The 22,099-nt window shown below is 42.4% G+C and overlaps 1 protein-coding gene across 3 annotated transcripts in view; it reads right to left on the reverse strand.

Moving 5' to 3' along the window:
* The window catches only part of LOC121581035 (arf-GAP with GTPase, ANK repeat and PH domain-containing protein 3), a 234,059-nt gene that overhangs the window by 45,877 nt on the left and 166,083 nt on the right, over positions 1-22,099 (reverse strand). For all 3 annotated transcript variants that reach the window (XM_041896363.2, XM_041896364.2, XM_041896362.2), the window contains exon 13: positions 13,035-13,196. In XM_041896363.2, coding sequence (XP_041752297.1) covers positions 13,035-13,196 — 162 coding nt within the window. The remainder of the gene's footprint in view (positions 1-13,034; positions 13,197-22,099) is intronic.

Genomic DNA, 22,099 nt, shown 5'->3' on the forward strand with positions numbered 1-22,099 from the left:
CTGATTGTGTGTTGTTTTTGCTGCCACTTTGTCAGAGCTACGTGTTTGCACTCTGTTTTGTTTAGTGTTTACGCGTGTGCGTAATTTTCCCTCGCCTCTTGGTATTTTCGAGGTCGGGTTTTTCCTCGTAATCATTTAGACTATTAAAGTCTGTTGGACTTAACCTCTGTGTCCTGCGCCTGACTCCTCCACCACATCCACATCGGTTCTAGTGACACTACTTAAGTAATTTTTAGGGTATAGGTCTTTAGGTGGCTTTTATTTTTCCATGTTTTTTACCCACTACACTTTTAAGATATACGAAAAAGGTTGTATAAAAATGCAGGCATGGTAAATTAGTGAGATTTTGTTCTGTGTATGAAAGGGATAATAAGTCTATATATCCATTCCCAGAACCAAAAGTAAGTAGTTGATTTGGTTCTGGCTGCAGAGATTGTAGCAATACAAATGCTCTAGTGGAGGGTCTCCTCTTCAGGGGGAAAGCTATAATCTAATTAGCTCGACACCAACTTCAATTATCTGATCTAGTTTGAGATATCGACTACAGGTAACAGAATCAATAAAGACCTCAGAGATTCTTATTTAAACATACAGTAGAGTTAAGGAGTGTTTATATATGGAAGTCTGGGTTTGGGTAATGTTACAATGACTCTCAAAGGCTTAGACTAACATGATGTGATGTTTAGTTGGTGTCTTATTGAGGTCCCTTTGGTGATAGAAGGTCCTATTATCCTATTAAGAATAATTTGTTAAGAAAACTGAACAAACTATAAAAAATATATTATTAAATAAAGAAATTCAGACATTCAGTCATTTTTATACAAGTATTGTACTTTCAAAAGTGCCTGTCCTCCTCCACCTCAAATGTCCAATAATTGTTCATTTAAAAAAAAGCATGGCATTTAGATATGCAGCCTAGTTTTCCTCAGAGTCCAATAGCGTTACACTTCTGCAATCAGCTTCTAAAAACCTGAACAAAGCTAATTATTTAGTTGACTGGCAATAAATTGGAGGCATTAAAACACTTTCAATATTGAAATTAAAAAAAGCAATGAATGGCTGATTTCTTAAACTGTTGAGTATACTTGGGAAAACAAATCTAGGTCTTCATGTGTGGAACAGACCGGTACAGGCAAGACATGAGCACTAAAAAGGCCAAACAAGCAGACAAAAACATTGACCAAACCAGATAGTAGAACAGGCAAAGCCCCTAAGACCCATTGACTTGAATGGGAATATCCGTTCAAGTAATTATATTTCTGTGGTAGTATCATAGTATCATGGAGGCAACAGTAGTATCATGATATGCTTATACAGTATGTTGATTTTGCTTTTTAATGCAGGACCTGTCACAGCCTAACTGGAGAGGTAATTCCATTCTGTGTGAAGCAAAGTAATTTCGTTCCATCTAAGCATGACGATTAAGGTCAAAATGTCCTCCTCCTAGACGATAGATACCAGGCGTGAACGATACAATGAGGTATTACTGCTGCTATTTCAGAGGCAGCTGCTGCCATGATGATGACTGAGACAGCTAGCGCTAGGATCATTAGCGCTCCTGATGTTACCCAATGGGTACAGTTAGCCCACGGCTAACAGAGGAACGAATGGGGAGTTCAGTCACACATTAACACCAGCAATCAGCATTAACCCTGTGATCTGATAATATTTATCCAGCAGCTACACAATCAACAAGTCCTTTCCAATTAGATGTGGCCAGGGCAGTGGGTGGACGTGGAGCAACGTAATATAAATCCAATAGGAGGGAACAACTGTTACTGTGGAGAATCAAGAGGCAGATACAATGATTTTCCTTAATTAACATGACCACAATAAAAAAGAAATTATAGCCTAATGGCTGTGGTGACGTGGAGTGAAGCAAGGAGAGAAGGCATCTTCTTCTACAGTCTACAGTATACAGGTAACTCCCAAAATAATGGAAACACTTAAGTAAATGAGGGATACAAAGTATATTGAAAGCAGGTGTATTCGCACAGGTGTGGTTCCTGAGTTAAATAAGCAATTAACATCCCATCTTGCGTAGGGTCATGTATAAAACGTTTTTTGGCCACTATTTTGGCTAGCATGGCCATGCCCCCAATGGACGACAATGCCCCCATCCACAGGGAACGAGTAGTTACTGAATGGTTTGATGTGTATGAAAAAGATTCAAACCATATGCCATGGCCGTCTCAGTCACCAGATCTCAACCAAATGGAACACTTATTTGAGACTCTGGAGCGGTGCCTGAGACAGCGTTTTCCACCACCACCAACAAAACACAAAATTATGGAATTTCTCATGGTTCCGGCATGGTTCATCAGCCATTCATCAGACAAGATGTTTCAACAACAAATACAAAATGCAGATTTGGTCAATAAAGAAATTCCCAAATTGGTATCGTTACAGATCAATGAAGAAGATCAGGCCTCTGAGCATAGATATTTAGAGATCATTGGTACAGGTTTGACGCGGAGCTGTCTCTACTTATTATGATCATCCCTCCACTCCACAGCAGATGCTCCATGGGTGAAGTGGGGACTGGAGGACCAGATTAGCACCTCTGGGGTTTGGGATGAGCCCAGCTGATCTGTCAATGGCAGGCAGAGAGGCAGGGCCAGGGAGGGACACAGCTATCCTGCCTCACACTACCTCTCTCTGGAGAGATCGATTCAATGACCGCCTCAGCAAGGCCTCAAGATGTGAGCGTGTATGGTGTGTGTATGTGTGCATGTGCATGTGTGTGCAAGTGTGAAACTAGTGTGTGTGTGTGTATTTGGACAATATATAGTAGAGTCTTCGAGGTGGTGGGGGCGACATGACATCCAAGGTGGGGTTTTGTATGTATGATGGTATGTATGTGGTCTTGTGCTGTGCTATGTGTGTGTTGTACGCATCAGGCGGTCACTTAAAGAAGTGCTTTCTGTTCCTGTGAATTAACGAGCAGTTGGGAAGAACAGGCCAAGGCGGTGCCATCTGTAAATGTCACAGGCACTGCTTGCTCATTTTACACATCATTAAAGCCAATATTCCTAACCTGTATCAGAGCAATCAGGAGCAGGCCATTACTGAGACACACACGGGTCCCAGGGGAACCGCACCGCACCAAAATGCAGAGAGAGAGAGGAGAATACTGACACACACAAAGGCACACATAAACAGACACGCACACGAGCCACAACCTAATAGCAAAACTACATTTAGCGATATGCGAAAATAAAACTGTCAATTACACAGTGTATCTGTGGGCAATGTGTAGTGTACAGAGCCTCACAAATGAGAATCTTGTTATTCCTTTCTCTGCGACGTGCTTTGGGTGGTGTTTGGTTTGGAAAGCCAAGGAGCCATTACTGTAGCTGCTCTGGGCTCCAGGGACAGATTTGCGAAATGAAACAGAGTCGTACGGTATGGGCTGGGGAGGGAGTCAATGACAAAACAAAGTATTGAGATAAACACCCACTATTAGCACAGGGCTGTTAAACCTCCATTTCCTAACCCTCTGCTGGACTCCAGAGGACATTAACCCTTAACACACTGAGGTAGAGGAGTCTGGGTATTTATGTACTATACCGTATAACCTTAAACATTCTGAGGGGGTGGAGGGAGTGGAGGATATTATTGAATGTACTTTATATCCTAACCTCACTGAAGTGGAGAGTTAGGGTTAAGGCTATAGGATAAGGAGGGCTTGGGATTTTAAGTTTCCCGCTCTGGATGTTAAGACATTTACTTTATATAATCAATAAGAGGTGTTACTGGGTTACCGATAGTTGGCAGGGTTGGTTATTCTCTGTGAGATGATACAACCACATCAAGGTTTCTTCTGAACACGCACTCTAAGAAGAGCAGGACATTTGCAATGAACATTTCTCACACCAACTCATTTTCAACCAAGTCAAGTCATACATCTATCTCAAATTCACATGTAACTGACACAACATGTTAAGAAATAAAAGTAGCTTGTTAACAAAACAAAAAACTATTTGAAAACTATTTGAAAACTATTAGAGACAAACAAAACACAAACAAACTAACAATTAAAACCTCACTGGGATGTCCCTGACAAGAGAAAAAGTCCTCATTTACAGTATAAAACTGTGAAGGATCTGAACCACCTTTCTTTCTCTCCTCATTTCCTCCCGTCTTGCTCCCTCCATCTCTGTTGCCACTTCCCACTGAACACGCTAAACCCCCCATTTCAAATAATGAACATTTGATACACTTTCCTTCCTTCTTTTAAAAGAGAAATACATTAATGAAGCTCCCCTCCCTGACAGTCTGCATTAATCAGAAGGGCCTCCCCCAGAACACAAGTCTTTATCAGCCATCGATTTTCCAGTGGGTTTTTTAGGCAGGTGGCATGCGAGCGGTGTGCGAGTGGCGTGTACAGAGAGCCCTGACGCCGGGCGGCTGCTGAGAAGCACATTAAAGGTCTGTCAGTTGTCTCGCTATGCATCCTGCATCATTTTTTAAGCACGAGAAGTTTATTACACCGCACACGGTTCTGACAGTGCACTAGGATATTAGGGGCCATGTCCGTTGTGCACTTCCTCTGAGGAAAGCGTATAGTGGAAACGCAGCCGACATGGCGGAGAGAATTCACATTGCTGCCTCTCCATGTTATGCCTATACAATACTGATTTGGAGACGTATACGTTGAAAGCTAGATGCCACTGGAACTGCTCTCGACTTACATAGGAACAACTTAAAGTGACTTTCAATCAATTGACTCACAATGCATAAATTACTTTCCTGACTAAAGTGGCCCAAAATGAACCCCCACTTTCTTAGATATATCTATGAGGTTCTGTGATAACATTGCCAGTCTTTCTCTTCTCTCTTCAATTGAAGGTTTGCATAAGGAAAGGAATTAGGAAGTATGCCCTACTGTCATTTGTAAGGACCACAAGTTTTTCCTGATGTGACCTACCCAGGAAAAACTTTGGAGCCAAATTGAAGTCTAATTAGGGTTCAGCGGTATTCCTGGTCATGTCATGTGGTCAGGAAAACCTCCCTGCCCTACTAATTTATAAACATAACTGCCTGGCTAAGATATCTCCTTGGCTACAGCTTATGGTACAGACACAGAGAAATCTGACTGCCGATAAGTACTTACCACAGTAGGCCGTTCCTTCTCTTGCTATAACAAAATAAATACCTGCTGTGTACTGACCTGTTACCGACGAACCTGACGTTTTTACTTGTAGAATCGCAATGCTCGTCAGTGGCCGAGAACTTGACAATCAGAGTGCACAAACTTCCACGTCGGGGAGCCGACAGAAGTGACAAGAAAGATGAAACAAATGGGCACTTTTACCATTGTAATCCAGTATATTTTCATCAGAATTGTTCTAACTAAAACAATATTGCTGCATAAAAATAAAATCGAGAGCAAGTCTTTACATCTTTTACATCTAGCTTTGTGCTTGAATTATTAATTTTCTGTTAGGTTCAGTTTGATCATGTGCATACTCATTAGTTAGTTAGCTAGCTAACGTTAGCTTGCTAACTGAGACAGGCAGTCACACACACTTCATATAGACAAATGGTGTGGTAAGTGCAGCACAATGCACACAACACTAAATGCTTTACCAAGCTAGCTATCTAGCAAGATGAAGAAATCATTTTATTCACTCTCCATTATCCCATACTGCCAGTGCCAGTTCGCTTGCTAGCTAACGTTAGCACAACATAGCTAGCTAGCTACTCCACTGACTACTGACAGCTAACAGGCAGATGCTTCATTCAAAAATGAATCCATTGTAATGTTTATTATAATGTTGCTAGCTTCGCAAGTTATCTAGTTGTGGCCATCTGGTCAGTATCAACAAGGGCTTACTACAAATTCTAGCTAGCTAGCAACAACATTAGTTAGCTTACATTAGCTACAGCAGGCACAAGCCAAACAACTTACTGCCACCTTGTGTCCTGGAATATTTAAACGAAGCAAATCGTAGTTAAAACTGTTCTATGTGAACAACAAAAAGTTAACTGCCGACACTCTGGGCAGATGAGCTAAGTAACTTTTCGGCAGTCAGATTTCTCTGTGTGTCTGATCCTTAAGACTTAACTGCAGCAACAGTTTCTCAAGGCTCCCTCACATTTTACATTTACATTTTAGTCATTTAGCAGAGGCTCTTATCCAGAGCGACTTACAGGAGCAATTCGGGTTAAGTGCCTTGCTCAAGGGCACATCAACAGATCTTTCACCTAGTCGGCTCGGGGATTAGAACCAGCGACCTTTCGGTTACTGGCACAACGCTCTTAACCACTAAGCTACCTGCCACCCCCCACACATCATGTTCTTCCCATGTTGACTAAACTGATTGCACACCTTAAAACGCTCATGCTCCTTTGATTTATTATGCTTCACAACAACTAAAATTCAATTTCGGACTGCATTCCAGGGCTCTGATTGCCCTGTAAATGAGATAAACTGATAGCAATTTATTCAAGGATCCAACCTCTTCTTCCCTCCCTCCCTCTCCCCTTCTTTCAAGAGACACAACCTGCATCCTACACTTGAGTGATTTTGATATTTAAGCAATATGTCTGTATTCCGGAAGCGTTCAGTAGAACAGACAAGCGGATGCTAATAGAAAATCTTAGAAGAGAAGAAGAGAGGTAAAAAAATAAAAAATAAAAATAAACGTGCTTCTTTGATGGAGAGAAAAACGTTCTGAATCCACACGTTTCCATTGACACCACATGCTGAACAGCATTTACAGTCTAATTATGATCACTTATCCAAAATTAGAGCAGAAATGTAGTCATTTTAAAACACATGGACAAATGTCAATGATTCCAAACTACTGTATATGCAACAGAAAAAAACGGTTGGGACGGACGTTGAGATGGGCTAATGTCCACTAATGATTCCCTCAATGCAATGTGACGAGGTGAATCCACCCAGCTTCCCGAGTCCCTAATGATAGCCATCACTCATTCAAGCCCCTAAGACCATTATTGGAATGATTCTGATAGTTTTGGTCGATTATGGTCTAAGTTCTTTCTTGGTGTTTCTTTCTTGGTATTCAAGAGATAATTACATTCAGTACAGGATGATACAGGGCATTGTGGGTAAGCATACTTAGGAAAAATGGAGGCAAAATCATGGTGATGTGAATAGGGCATATACACTGAGTGTACAAAGCATTAAGAACACCTTCCTAATATTGAGTTGCTTCAATTTGTCAGGGCATGGACTCTACAAGGTGACGAAAGCGTTCCACAGGGATGCTGACTCCAATGATTCAAGTGGTGTGAATACTGTCTGAAGGCACTGTGTGTGTATATATAAATTATATACACTACCGGAAAAAGTTTTAGAACACCTACTCATTCAAGGGTATTTCTTTATTTGTTATTATTTTCTACATTGTAGAATAATAGTGAAGACATCAGAACTATGAAATAACACATATGGAATCATGTAGTAACCCCCAAAAAGTGTTAAACAAATCAAAATATATTTTATATTTTATATTCTTCAAATAGCCACCCTTTGCATTGATGACAGCTTTGCACACTCTTGGCATTCTCTCAACCAGCATGGGGTAGTCACCTGGAATGCATTTCAATTAACAGGTGTGCCTTCTTAAAAGAGAATTTGTGGAATTTCTTTCATTCTTAATGTGTTTGAGCCAATCAGATGTATTGTGACAAGGTAGGGGAGGGGTTGGGGGGGTATACAGAAGTTAGCCCTATTTAGTAAAAGACCAAGTCCATATTATGGCAAGAACAGCTCAAATAAGCAAAGAGAAATGACAGTCCATCATTACTTTAAGACATGAAGGTCAAGTCAATACGGAAAATTTCAAGAACTTCAAGTGAAGACGCAAAAACCATCAAGCGCTATGATGAAACTGGCTCTCATGAGGACCGCCACAGGAATGGAAGACCCAGAGTTACCTCAGAAATTGCAGCCCATATAAATGCTTCACATAGTTCAAGTAACAGACACATCTCAACATCAACTGTTCAGAGGAGACTGTGTGAATCAGGCCTTCATGGTCGAATTGCTGCAAAGAAACCACTACTAAAGGACACCAATAAGAAGAAGAGACTCGCTTGGGCCAAGAAACACGAGCAATGTACAATAGACCGGTGGAAATTTGTCCTTTGGTCTGGAGTCCAAATTCAAGATTTTTGGTTCCAACCGCTGTGTCTTTGTGAGACGCGGTATGGGTGAACGGGTGATCTCCGCATGTGTATTTCCCACCGTAAAGCATGGAGGAGGAGGTGTTTTGGTGTAGGGGTGCTTTGCTGGTGACACAGTCTGTGATGTATTCAGAATTCAAGGCACACTTAACCAGCATGGCTACCACAGCATTCTGCAGCAATACACCATCCCATCTGGTTTGGGCTTAGTGGGACTATCATTTGTTTTTCAACAGGACAATGACCCAACACACCTCCAGGCTGTGTAAGGGCTATTTTACCAAGAAAGACAGTGATGGAGTGCTGCATCAGATGACCTGGCCTCCACAATCCCCCGACCTCAACCAAAATGAGATGGTTTGGGATGAATCGGAACCGCAGAGTGAAGGAAAAGCAGCCAAGAAGTGCTCAGCATATGTGGGAACTCCTTCAAGACTGTTGGAAAAGCATTCCAGGTGAAGCTGGTTGAGAGAATGCCAAGATTGTGCAAAGCTGTCATCAAGGCAAACGGTGACTATTTGAAGAATATCAAATATAACATATACTTTGTTGCTTAGTACATGATTCCTTATCAGTTATTCTACAATGTAGAAAATAGTAAAAATAAAGAAAACCCTTGAATGAGTAGGTGTGTCCAAACTTTTGACTGGTACTGTATATATACACTACCGGTCAAAAGTTTTAGAACACCTACTCATTCAAAGGTTTTTCTTTATTTTTACTATTTTCTACATTGTAGAATAATAGTGAAGACATCAAAACTACGAAATAACACATATTTAAGAGTGTGCAAAGCTGTCATCAAGGCAAAGGGTGGCTATTTGTAGAATCTTATTTGTTTAACACTTTTTTGGTTACTACATGATTCCATATGTGTTATTTCATAGTTCTGATGTCTTCACTATTATTCTACAATGTAAAGATCAGTAAAAATAAAGAAAAACCCTTGAATGAACTTTTGACTGGTAATGTGTATATACACACATATACAGTGGGGAGAACAAGTATTTGATACACTGCCGATTTAGCAGGTTTTCCTACTTACAAAGCATGTAGAGGTCTGTCATTTTTATCATAGGTACACTTCAACTGTGAGAGACGGAATCTAAAACAAAAATCCAGAAAATCACATTGTATGATTTTTAAGTAATTAATTTGCTTTTTATTGCATGACATAAGTATTTGATACATCAGAAAAGCAGAACTTAATATTTGGTACAGAAACCTTTGTTTGCAATTACAGAGATCATACGTTTCCTGTAGGTCTTGACCAGGTTTGCACACACTGCAGCAGGGATTTTGGCCCACTCCTCCATACAGACCTTCTCCAGATCCTTCAGGTTTCGGGGCTGTCGCTGGGCAATACGGACTTTCAGCTCCCTCCAAAGATTTTCTATTGGGTTCAGGTCTGGAGACTGGCTAGGCCACTCCAGGACCTTGAGATGCTTCTTACGGAGCCACTCCTTAGTTGCCCTGGCTGTGTGTTTCGTGTCATTGTCATGCTGGAAGACCCAGCCACGACCCATCTTCAATGCTCTTACTGAGGGAAGGAGGATGTTGTCCAAGATCTCGCGATACATGGCCCCATCCATCCTCCCCTAAATATGGTGCAGTCGTCCTGTCCCCTTTGCAGAAAAGCATCCCCAAAGAATGATGTTTCCACCTCCATGCTTCACGGTTGGGATGGTGTTCTTCGGGTTGTATTCATCCTTCTTCTTCCTCCAAACACGGCGAGTGGAGTTTAGACCAAAAAGCTCTATTTTTGTCTCATCAGACCACATGACCTTCTCCCATTCCTCTTCTGGATCATCCAGATGGTCATTGGCAAACTTCAGACGGCCTGGACATGCGCTGGCTTGAGCAGGGGGAGCTTGCGTGCGCTGGAGGATTTTAATCCATGACGGCGTAGTGTGTTACTAATGGTTTTCTTTGAGACTGTGGTCCCAGCTCTCTTCAGGTCATTGACCAGGTCCTGCCGTGTAGTTCTGGGCTGATCCCTCACCTTCCTCATGATCATTGATGCCCCACGAGGTGAGATCTTGCATGGAGCCCCAGACCGAGGGTGATTGACCGTCATCTTGAACTTCTTCCATTTTCTAATAATTGCGCCAACAGTTGTTGCCTTCTCACCAAGCTGCTTGCCTATTGTCCTGTAGCCCATCCCAGCCTTGTGCAGGTCTACAATTTTATCCCTGATGTCCTTACACAGCTCACTGGTCTTGGCCATTGTGGAGAGGTTGGAGTCTGTTTGATTGAGTGTGTGGACAGGTGTCTTTTATACAGGTAACGAGTTCAAACAGGTGCAGTTAATACAGGTAATGAGTGGAGAACAGGAGGGCTTCTTAAAGAAAAACTAACAGGTCTGTGAGAGCCGGAATTCTTACTGGTTGGTAGGTGATCAAATACTTATGTCATGCAATAAAATGCAAATTAATTACTTAAAAATCATACAATGTGATTTTCTGGATTTTTGTTTTAGATTCCGTCTCTCACAGTTGAAGTGTATCTATGATCAAAATTACAGACCTCTACATGCTTTGTAAGTAGGAAAACCTGCAAAATCGGCAGTGTATCAAATACTTGTTCTCCCCACTGTACACACTACCTTTCAAAAGTTTGGTGTCACTTAGAAATGTTCTTGTTTTCGAAAAAAAAGCAATTTTTTGTCCAAAATAACATCAAATTGATCAGAAGTACACTGTAGACATTGTTAATGTTGTAAATGGCTATTATAGCTGGAAACGACTGATTTTTTATGGAATATCTACATAGGCGTACAGAAGCCCATTATCAGCAACCATCAGTCCTGTATTCCAATGACACGTTGTGTTTGCTAATCCAAGTTTATAACTTTGAAAAGCTAATTGATCATTAGAAAACACTTTTGCAATTATGTCAGCATAATATATATATATACACACACACACTGAAAAAAAATATAAACGCAAATGCAACAATTTCAAAGATTTTACTGAGTTACAGTTCATATAAGGAAATTATTCCATTGAAATGAATTCATTAGGCCCTAATCTATGAATTTCACCACTGGGAATACAGATATGCATCTGCATGGTCACAAATACCTTTAAAAAAGGGTAGGGGCGTGGATCAGAAAACCAGTCTATCTGGTGTGACCACCATTTGCCTCATGTAGCGCAACACATCTCCTTTGTATAGAAGCGATTGATTGTGGCCTGTGGAATGTTGTCCAACTCCTCTTCAATGGCTGTGCGAAGTTGCTGGATATTGGCGGGAACTGGAACACGTGTCGTACACGTCGATCTAGAGCATCCCAAACATGCTCAATGAGTATGCAGGCTATGGAATAACTGGTATATTTTCAGCTTCCAGGAATTGTGTACAGATCCTTGCGACATGGGACCATGCATTATCATGCTGAAACATGAGGTGTTGGCGGCGGATGAATGGCACGACAATGGGCCTCAGGATTTCTTCACGGTATATCTGTGCATTCAAATTGCCATCGATAAAATGTAATTTTGTTTGTTGTCCGTAGCTTATGCCTGCCCATACCATAACCCCACCGCCACCATGGAGCACTCTGTTCACAACCTTGACATTAGCAAACCGCTCTCCCACACAACGCAATACACGTGGTCTGTGGTTGTGAGGCCGGTTGGACGTACTGACAAATTCTCTAAAATGATGGCTTATGGTAGAGAAATTAACATAAAATTATCTGGCAACAGCTCTGGTGGACATTCCTACAGTCAGCATGCCAATTGCACCCCCACTTAAAAACTTGAGACTTCTGTCGCATTGTGTTGTGTGACAAAACTCTCTATTTTAGAGTGGCCTTTTATTGTCCCCAGCACAAGTTGCACCTGTGTAATGATCATGCTGTTTAATCAGCTTCTTGATATGCCACATTTTAAAAAATATTTTAAAAAATATATGCTTTTTGTGCGTATGGAACATTTCTGGGATCTTTTATTTCAGCTCATGAAACATGGGACCAGCACTTTACATGTTGTGTTTATATTTTTGTTCAGTGTACATATAATATTGAGTTGTACTCTCAGTGTATGTTATATACTGTCAAATCAATACAAAGCATTCCTCTCTACTCCTACGGAAAAAAGGGGTAAGAATGATCCAAGACAGGCCCAAATATCTGAGATACAGAAGCACAATGACCACACTAACCTATCTTTGACATTGAAACTACTGTACCAACATATCAACAACACTGCTGGTGATCCGTGTTTGAAACGACGTGGTCAGTGGTCCCATTCAAACTGGAATGGGTGTCTGTCAGTGAAACCATGATAAAAGCGTAATGATTATAAATACTAAGCGTCATTAAGGAGGCATCGGTGCCAATGCTGTTGCTATGCAGCGTATCAATCATGTTGATTGATCATCTCTGGCTCCAGTGACATCAGTTTTATGGCCTTAGAGATGGGACTGTGTTTTCACAATGCCTTCCAATTAGAGCTGTCCATTCATCATCAGACTGGAGAATCATTATTAATTGGGCAGAGGGGTGGCTGCCACTCCCCTGCTGAGCTGAGGAGAGATCCACAGCTTCTGGAGCTCAGGACGGTTGGTTCCGACTATGGCTAAAGACTGGAGAACATTGGGGGCGGCTATACATGGACATGCACTTCACTAAAGTATGCTAACCAGATGTACTAAGTTTGCACCTTTTTTTCAGGAATGTATAATTACCTAGAGCTTGCCGTTTCAGCATATGTTTCAGTTTCAGAATGTTTTAACTGGTTTTAGAATGTTTCTGTATTGTTGCAGACTGTTTCTGAGTCGTTTCTGAATGTTTTGACTAGTTTCAGATTGTTTTGATGAGTTTGCAGAATGAGTGTCTTCTAGAACTCCTGGCCTAACTCCTGGCTTACCTTCATTGCCTGCAGACGGCCCGTCTGGCTTGGTGATGCCCGTGCTCTTTTTCCGTCTGTGTTTCTTGCGGTTGGCGTGAGGCGAGGGGGGAGGCTCCAGCTTGGGACTGGTGGCACTGCCCACTCCAGAGCTGCAGGTTAGGGGCTCGCCCATCCCATTGGCTGGGGAAAGACGGAGAGAAACGCTGATCAGTAAGAGATACCATAATCAACTGTACCTTTTTACATGTTATTTACAAGATGTTTGATACTGTGTAAACACACACACAGAAACATATTACATTTGGAAGTCTAGAAGGGAAAGACGGAAGGCTATGATTCATGAGATATTGACTAGTGATGATGTACCATGTATTATTAAAAAAATACCAGTGTTAATTCATACCCTGATACCAACCAAATGATTGTAAAGTGATCACAATGAAAAAGATGTCAACACAACACTCCGATATTAGTGGTCCAAAAGTATCTGTACTGCTGTGGCTTTAGAGCGGATGAAATAAGGACAGACATGTATGGGGGCAGGTCAGCTAACAAATGGTTAGTTAGGCTAGCCCCAGGCCAAGCTCTCTATATGACTGTCAGTGAGTGACAGGGGGCTAAGAGCCAGCTTTGTTTCTGGTAAGGTATTTTATAAATGTGATATTAACCTGCGCCACCGTTGGGCAGAGATGAGAGAGAGGGATAGAGGGCTGAAGGGATGGAGGGGGGTGTCAGCTTGCCATATTTCTGGTTTCCTGACATTTGACATCACTTTCCCTCTCCTTTTCCCCCTCAGGATCCCATTATGAGTCGTGGGAGAGGAGAGATGGGGGGCGGGGGCCTCAGGGGCCAGGGAGAGGGAGGGAGGCAGCGAGGGCCGGGTCCATGAGCCCCATATTGCTCTCTTCCTACCACCCCGTGTGGAGAGCAGGCAGGATCCTCCATTGTCTCCCATCAAAAGCTCATTGTAGTGTGGCAAACGCCATTCATTTTCCCTTCACTCTTCCCTCCGCACCTTCCCAGCCCCAGGGGCGGAGGGCGGTAGGACAAGAGGGAAGGGGGCTCGGATCAGGGATTATTGCTGTTGTTGTTGCCAGTTGCACATCCTCTAATGCCGCCACTGTCGCTGGCTGTGCCTTTAGCCACTAGTGTACAACATCAGACATTAGACCTAATTTGGTCATTACCTTATTGGAGATGGGGCTGTGTTGGAGGGAGGAGTGGGATGTGGGATGGGCTCAGCAGGGGGTGGAGGATGCTTAAGTGGAGGAGACTGGAGATCTTTAAAAAGGCCTCAGGCAGCCTGGTTGGAGCGTGGGTTCAAAAATATAGGAACTAACACACTACTAGGCATACATATGTTTGGGATTCTTTTAGTTATCATTGATGTACATCAAAAAACGATGCATCATGTGTCTCCACCAATACAGCCAGTATACCTGCTAGTATAGTATGTATAAATGCTAGTTGAATTATCAGAATAACATTTACATTTCGATTGTTCTTGATCTTATTTCACATAAATAACAGTCAAACGTGGACAAAGACACAAAAAACACAAAACCCCACCAAAAAGACTGATTATTGATTATAGCACCTTAATAGATGCCGCTGGTTTAATAAGCATATAGTGACTGTGATGCTCAGTGCTGGCCTAGCCTACTACATCCCCAGTCCTCTCCCTCGCTCTCCCCTCCTCTCCTCACCGGGTGGTTTTGAATGGCAGCAGAGCCACACGTAGCCCTGGCGTCTGTTTCAATTTCCCTGCTTCTCCCACGACAGCCCCCCTGAGACCAGTCATTAGCTGGGCGCAGACAGCTGGGGGCACAGGGGTCCACAGAGTACCCCCCAGAGTCTGTCCCGCCAGCACAGCTCCGTATGGCAGCTCTGAGAGGAGAACGGAGAGGGGGCCCCAACCATCCAACCTTGTCCGACTCTCGATGATGACAGGCAGCATTTGTTTAATGCGGCTTGAGGTGAAAGGGGAGGCCTCCCCTCTGGGGGCCCCATCGTGTCATAAACACTTCTAGTTATACATTTTTGCCCCCAATGTTGTGGAACATGACCCATGATCCGCTGCTACGCCAGCACCTTAAACATGGGTCATATTCATCAGGGCACACAGTAGCAAAACGTTTTGCAACGGAAAACAAGTATGAGGGTTTCTTGTTGGACAAGTTCAGGTAGTCCCTCCACGTTTCAGTAATTTTTCTTCCATTTGGTGCCTAATGAATAAGACCATGGTGTAGAGTTGAAATACATTCCCCTTTGTCTTTGGCTCAGACTTGTTTTTGCTCTTTCCTTTCCTGCCACTGACTCAATAGGTGAAATATGTTAATCTGTTAAGCTACATACATTGGAGTCATATGATTACAAACTAATATAAAGCCAATGGTAGATGTGTGTAGACAAAATGCTATTACTCACTGATAAGAGGCTGTTAAACCATGCATGCACATAATTGAGCAACGTCATGACCCCACTCTCCGAGTGTGTCTCAGGGAGAGTTGTGACATGCAAAAAACACATTTCCAATTCACACATGCTTATTAATACACACTTGTACATGTGTGAAATAGGACAAATATAATCACCCACCGAATTATTATTTTTATACAGTGCCTAGTGAACGGGATTACATTGGATGTATTTCCTACAGATCTAGATAACCTACTCCACATTTTAAAAGTGAAAGAAAGTTATTCAACATAAAAAATAAAAATGTCTTGATTGCTGTGGTGTCTTCTCACCCCAGAGTTAATACTTGGTGGAAGCACCTTCTGCAGCCATTATCATTTTCAATAATATTCTACCAACTTTGCACAACTCTTAGGGCAACATACAGTATGTCCATTGTTTTTGTCAGCTCGAGCTCAGTACATTTGGTTGGGAATCATATTATGAACAGCAATATTCAAACCTTATGTCTGATTTTCAAGCAAATTTAAGGTCAGGACAGACTAGCCCACTCAGGAAAACTCAACACCTCTTGGAAAGCCATTCTGGTGTGTCTTTAGCATAAACATTTGTTTAATTGCCTCACTGAAAAAAAAGCTCTATCCCAGAGATGGTTTTTAAACGACTGAGGCGGCTTTCTATCAACTTTTCACCTGGCAAACATACCCGTAACATGATGCTGCCTCCACGATACTTTAAGGTACAGAGGGTTTCACTCTGTGTTGTGTTGTGTTAGATTTGACCCAAACCTGTAGTTTTTAATTGATGTCTTTGCCGTGTTGTCTTGCTGTATTAAATCAACTTTTATTGGTTGTGTACACAGATTTGCAGATGTTATCGCAGGTGCAGCGAAAAGCTTCTGTTTCTAGCTCCAACAGTGCAGTAATATCTAGAAATACACACATAATTCCCCCCCCCCCCAAAGAAATACTACAATATCAAGAAATATCAGAACGAGTAATATCAGAACGAGTAATGTCAGAGTCCTGGGTATATGTATGTATGAATACTTTCCGAATGCACTGTATAATGTATATTAGTATATACACTACCAGTCAAAAGTTTGGACGTTTTTCTGGATTTTTTGTTGTTATTCTGTCTCTCACTGTTCAAATAAACCTACCATTAAAATTATAGACTGATCATTTATTTGTCAGTGGGCAAACGTACAAAATCAGCAGGGGATCAAATACTTTTTTCCCTCACTGTACAGAAGATAGCTCTATTTGGTAAAAGACCAAGTCCATATTATGGCAAGGACAGTCCATTACTTTAAGACATGAAGGTCAGTCAATAAGAAACATTTCAAGAACTTTGAAAGTTTCAAGTGCAGTCGCAAAAACCATCAAGAGCTATGATGAAACTGGCTCTCATGAGGACCGCCACAAGAATGGAAGACCCAGAGTCACCAATGCTGCAGAGGATAAGTTAATTAGAGTTACCAGCCTCAGAAATTGCAGCCCAAATAAATGCTTCACAGAGTTCAAGTCACAGACACATCTAAACATAAACTGTTCAGAGGGGAATGTGTGAATAACGCTTTCATGGTCGAATTGCTGCAATGAAACCAATACTAAAGGAAACCAATAATAAGTGATCTACTTGGGCCAAGAAACATGAGCAATGGACATTATAATGGTGGAAATGTGTCCTTTGGTCTGGAATCCAAATTAGAGTTTTTGGTTCCAACTGCCGTATCTTTGTGAGACGCGGTGTGGGTGAATGGATGATCTCCGCATGTGTAGTTCCCACCGTAAAGCATGGAGGAGGAGGTGTTATGGTGTGGGGGTGCTTTTCTGGTGACACAGTCTGTGATGTATTCAGAATTCAAGGCACACTTAACCAGCATAGCTACCACAGCATTCTGCAGTGATACGTCATCCCATCTGGTTTGGGCTTACTGGGACTATCATTTGTTTTTCAACAGGACAATGACCCAACACACCTCCTGGCTGTGTAGGGGCTATTTGACCAGGAAGGAGAGTGATGGAGTGCTGCATCATATGACCTGGCCTCCAAGATCCCCCGACCTCAACTCAACTGAGATGGTTTGGGATGAGTTGGACCACAGAGTGAAGGAAAAGCAGCCAACAATTGCTCAGAATATGTGGGAACTCCTTCAAGATGGTTGGAAAAGCATTCCAGGTGAAGCTGGTTGAGAGAATGCCAAGAGTGTGCAAAGCTGTCATCAAGGAAAAGGGTGGCTCTTTGAAGAATAACACTCTTTTGGTTACTATATGATTCCATGTGTGTTATTTCATAGTTTTGACGTCTTCACTATTATTCTACAAACGTAGAAAATAGAAAAAAATCAAGAAAACTTTTGACTAGTAATGTATTCGGAAAGTATTCAGACCCCTTGACCTTTTCCACATTTTGTTACGTTACAGCCTTATTCTAAAATTGATTAAAATATTATTTTTTCGTCATCAATCTACACACAATACCCCATAATGACAAAGTGAAAACAGGTTTTTACATAGAGTTGAAGTCGGAAGTTTACATAGACTTAGGTTGGAGTCATTAAAACACGTTTTTCAACCACTCCACAAATTTCTTGTTAAGAAACTATAGTTTTGGCAAGTCGGTTAGGACATCTACTTTGTCAATGACACAAGTAATTTTTCCAACAATTGTTTACAGACAGATTATTTCACTTATAAATCACTGTATCACAATTCCAGTGGGTCAGAAGTTTACATACACTAAGTTGACTGTGTCTTTAAACAGCTTGGAAAATTCCAGAAAATGATGTCATGGCTTTAGAAGCTTCTGATAGGCTAATTGACATAATTTGAGTCAATTGGAGGTGTACACCTATGGATGTATTTCAAGGCCTACCTTCAAACTCAGTGCCTCTTTGCTTCCCATCATGGGAAAATCAAAAGAAATCAGCCAAGACCTCAGAAAAAAATAGTAGACCTCCACAAGTCTGGTTCATCCTTGGGAGCAATTTCCTGAAGGTACCACGTTCATCTGTACAAACAATAATACGCAAATATAAACACCATGGGACCACGCAGCCGTCATACTGCTCAGGAAGGAGACGCATTCTGTCTCCTAGAGATGAACGTACTTTGGTGCGAAAAGTGCAAATCAATCCCAGTACAACAGCAAAGGACCTTGTGAAGATGCTGGAGGAAACAGGTATAAAAGTATCTATATCCACAGTAAAACGAGTCATATATCACATAAACTGAAAGGCCGCTCAGCAAGGAAGAAGCCACTGCTCCAAAACCGCCATAAAAAAGGCAGACTACGGTTTGCAACTGCACATGGGGACAAAGATCATACTTTTAGGAGAAATGTCCTCTGGTCTGATTAAACAAAAATAGAACTGTTTGGCCATAATGACCATTGTTATGTTTGGAGGAAAAAGGGGAAGGATTGCAAGACCAAGAACACCATCCCAACCGTGAAGCATGGGGGTGGCAGCATCATGCTGTGGGGTGCTTTGCTGCAGGAGGGACTGGTGCACTTCAAAAAATAGATGGCATCATGAGGAAGGAAACTTATGTGGATATATTGAAGCAACATCTCAAGACATTAGTCAGGAAGTTAAAGCTTGGTTGCAAATGGGTCTTCCAAATGGACAATGACCCCAAGCATACTTCCAAAGTTGTGGCAAAATGGCTTAAGGACAACAAAGTCAAGGTATTGGAGTCGCCATCACAAAGCCCTGACCTCAATCCTATAGAAAATGTGTGGGCAGAGCGGAAAAAGCGTGTGCGAGCAAGGAGGCCTACAAACCTGACTCAGTTACACCATCTCTGTCAGGAGGAATGGGCCAAAATTCACCCAACTTATTGTGGGAAGCTTGTGTAAGGCTACCCGAAACGTTTGACCCAAGTTAAACAATTTAAAGGCAATGCTACCAAATACTAATTGAGTGTATGTAAACTTCTGACCCACTCGGAATGTGATGAAAGAAATAAAAGCTGAAATAAATCATTCTCTCTACAATTATTCTGACATTTCACATTCTTAAAATTAAGTGGTGATTCTAACTGACCTAAGACAGGGACTTTTTACTAGGATTAAATGTCAGGAATTGTGAACAACTGAGTTTAAATGTATTTGGCTAAGGTGTATGTAAACTTCCGACTTCAACTGTAAGTATTCAGACCCTTTGCTATGAGACTTGAAATTGAGCTCAGGTGCATCCTGTTTCCATTAATTATCCTTGAGATGTTTCTACAACTTGTTTGGAGCCCACCTGTAGTAAATTATATTGATTGGACATGATTTGGAAAGGCACACACCTGTCTATATGAAATCCCACAGTTGACAGTGCATGTCAGAGCAAAAACCAAGCCATGAGGTCTAAGGAATTGTCCGTAGAGCTCCGAGACAGGATTGTGTCGAGGCACAGATCTGGGGAAGGGTACAAAAAAATGTCTGCAGGATTGAAGGTCCCCAAGAACACAGTGTTCTCCATCATTCTTAAATGGAAGAAGTTTGGAACCACCAAGACTCTTCCTAGAGCTGGCCGCCTGGCCAAACTGAGCAATCAGGGGAGAAGGGCCTTAGTCAGGGAGGTGACCAAGAAACAGATGGTCACTCTGACAGAGCTCCAAAGTTCCTCTGTGGAGATTGGAGAACCTTCCAGAAGGACAACCATCTCTGCAGCACTCCACCAATCAGGCCTTTGTGGTAGAGTGGCCAGACGGAAGCCACTCCTCAGTTAAAGGCACATGACAGCCCGCTTGGAGTTTGCCAAAAGGCACCTAAAGGACTCTCAGACCATGAGAAACAAGATTCTCTGGTCTGATGAAACCAATATTGAACTCTTTGGCCTGAATGCCAAGCGTCACGTCTGGAGGAAACCTGGCACCATCCCTACGGTGAAGCATGGTGGTGGCAGCATCACGCTGTGGGGATGTTATTGAGTGGCAGGGACTGGGAGACTAGTCAGGATTGAGGGAAAGATGAACGGAGCAAAGTGAAGACAGATCCTTGATGAAAACCTGATCCAGAGTGCTCAGGACCTCAGACTGGGGCAACAGGACAACAACCCTAAGTACACAGCCAAGACAACGCAGGAGTGGCTTCGGGACAAGTCTCTGAATGTCCTTGAGTGGCCCAGCCAGTGCCCGGACTTGAACCCTATCGAACATCTCTGGAGAGTCCTGAAAATAGCTGTGCAGCAACGCTCCCCATCCAATCTGACAGAGTTTGAGAGGATCTGCAGAGAAGAATGGGAGAAACTCCCCAAATACAGGTGTGCCAAGCTTGTAGTGTGACTCTAGGCTGTAATCGCTGCCAAAGGTGCTTCAACAAAGTACTGAGTAAAGGGTCTGAATACTTATGTAAATGTGATAATTTTTAATTTTTTTATACATTTGCAAAAAAGTCTAAAACCTGTTTTTGCTTTGTCATTTTGGGGTATTGTGTGTAGATTGATGAGGAAATAGAACAATTTAATCCATTTTAGAATAAGACTGTAATGTGGAAAAAGTCATGGGGTCTGAATACTTTCCGAATGCACTGTATATACAACAGTATGTGGACATCCCTTCAAATTAGTGTATTCGGCTATTTCAGCCACACTCGTTACTGACAGGTGTATCAAATTGAGCACACAGTCATGCAATCTCCATAGACAAACATTGGCAGTAGAATGGCCTTACTGAAGTGACTCAGTGACTTTCAACATGGCACCGTCATAGGATGCCACCTTTCCAAGTCAGTTAGTCAAATGTCTGCCCTGCTAGAGGTGCCCCGGTCAAATGTAAGTGCTGTTATTGTGAAGTGAAAACTTCTAGAAGCAACAATGACTCAGCCGCGAAGTGGTAGGCCACACAAGCTCACAGAACGGGACTGCCGAGTGCTGAAGCGCGTAGCGCGTCTGTCCTCGGTTGCAACAGTCACTACTGAGTTCCAAACTGCCTCTGGAAGCAACGTCAGCACAAGAACTGTTAGTTGAGAACTACATGAAATGAGTTTCCATGGCCGAGCAGCCGCACACAAGCCTAAGATCACCATGCGCAGTGCCAAGCGTCGGCTGGAGTGGTCTAAAGCTCGCCGCCATTGGATTCTGAGGCAGTGGAAACGCATTCTCTGGAGTGATGAATCACGCTTCACCATCTGGCAATCTGACGGACGAATCTGGGTTTGGCGGACGCCAGGAGAATGCTACCGGCCCCAATGCATAGTGCCAACTGTAAAGTTTTGTGGAGGAGGAATAATGGTCTGGGGTTGTTTTTCATGGATCGGGCTAGGCCCCTTAGATCCAGTGAAGGGAAATCTTAATGCTACAGCATGCAATGGCATTCAAGACGATTCTGTGCTTCCAACATTGTGGCAACAGTTTGGGGAAGGCCCTTTCCTGTTTCAGCATCACAATGCTCCTGTGCACAAAGCGAGGTTCATACAGAAATGGTTTGTCGAGATTGGTGTGGAAGAACTTGACTGGCCTGCACAGAGCCCTGACCTCAACCCCATCGAACACCTTTGGGATGAATTGGAACGGTGACTGTGAGCCAGGTCTAATCACCCAATATTAGTGCCCAACCAAACTAAGGCTCTTGTGGCTGAATGGAAGCAAGTCCCTGCATAAATGTTCCAACATCTAGTGGAAAGCCTTCCCAGAAGAGTGCAGGCTTTTATAGTGATATACACTACCA

Source organism: Coregonus clupeaformis, chromosome 14 (assembly GCF_020615455.1).
Source record: "Coregonus clupeaformis isolate EN_2021a chromosome 14, ASM2061545v1, whole genome shotgun sequence".
In the NCBI taxonomy this organism is placed as follows: Eukaryota; Metazoa; Chordata; class Actinopteri; order Salmoniformes; family Salmonidae; genus Coregonus; species Coregonus clupeaformis.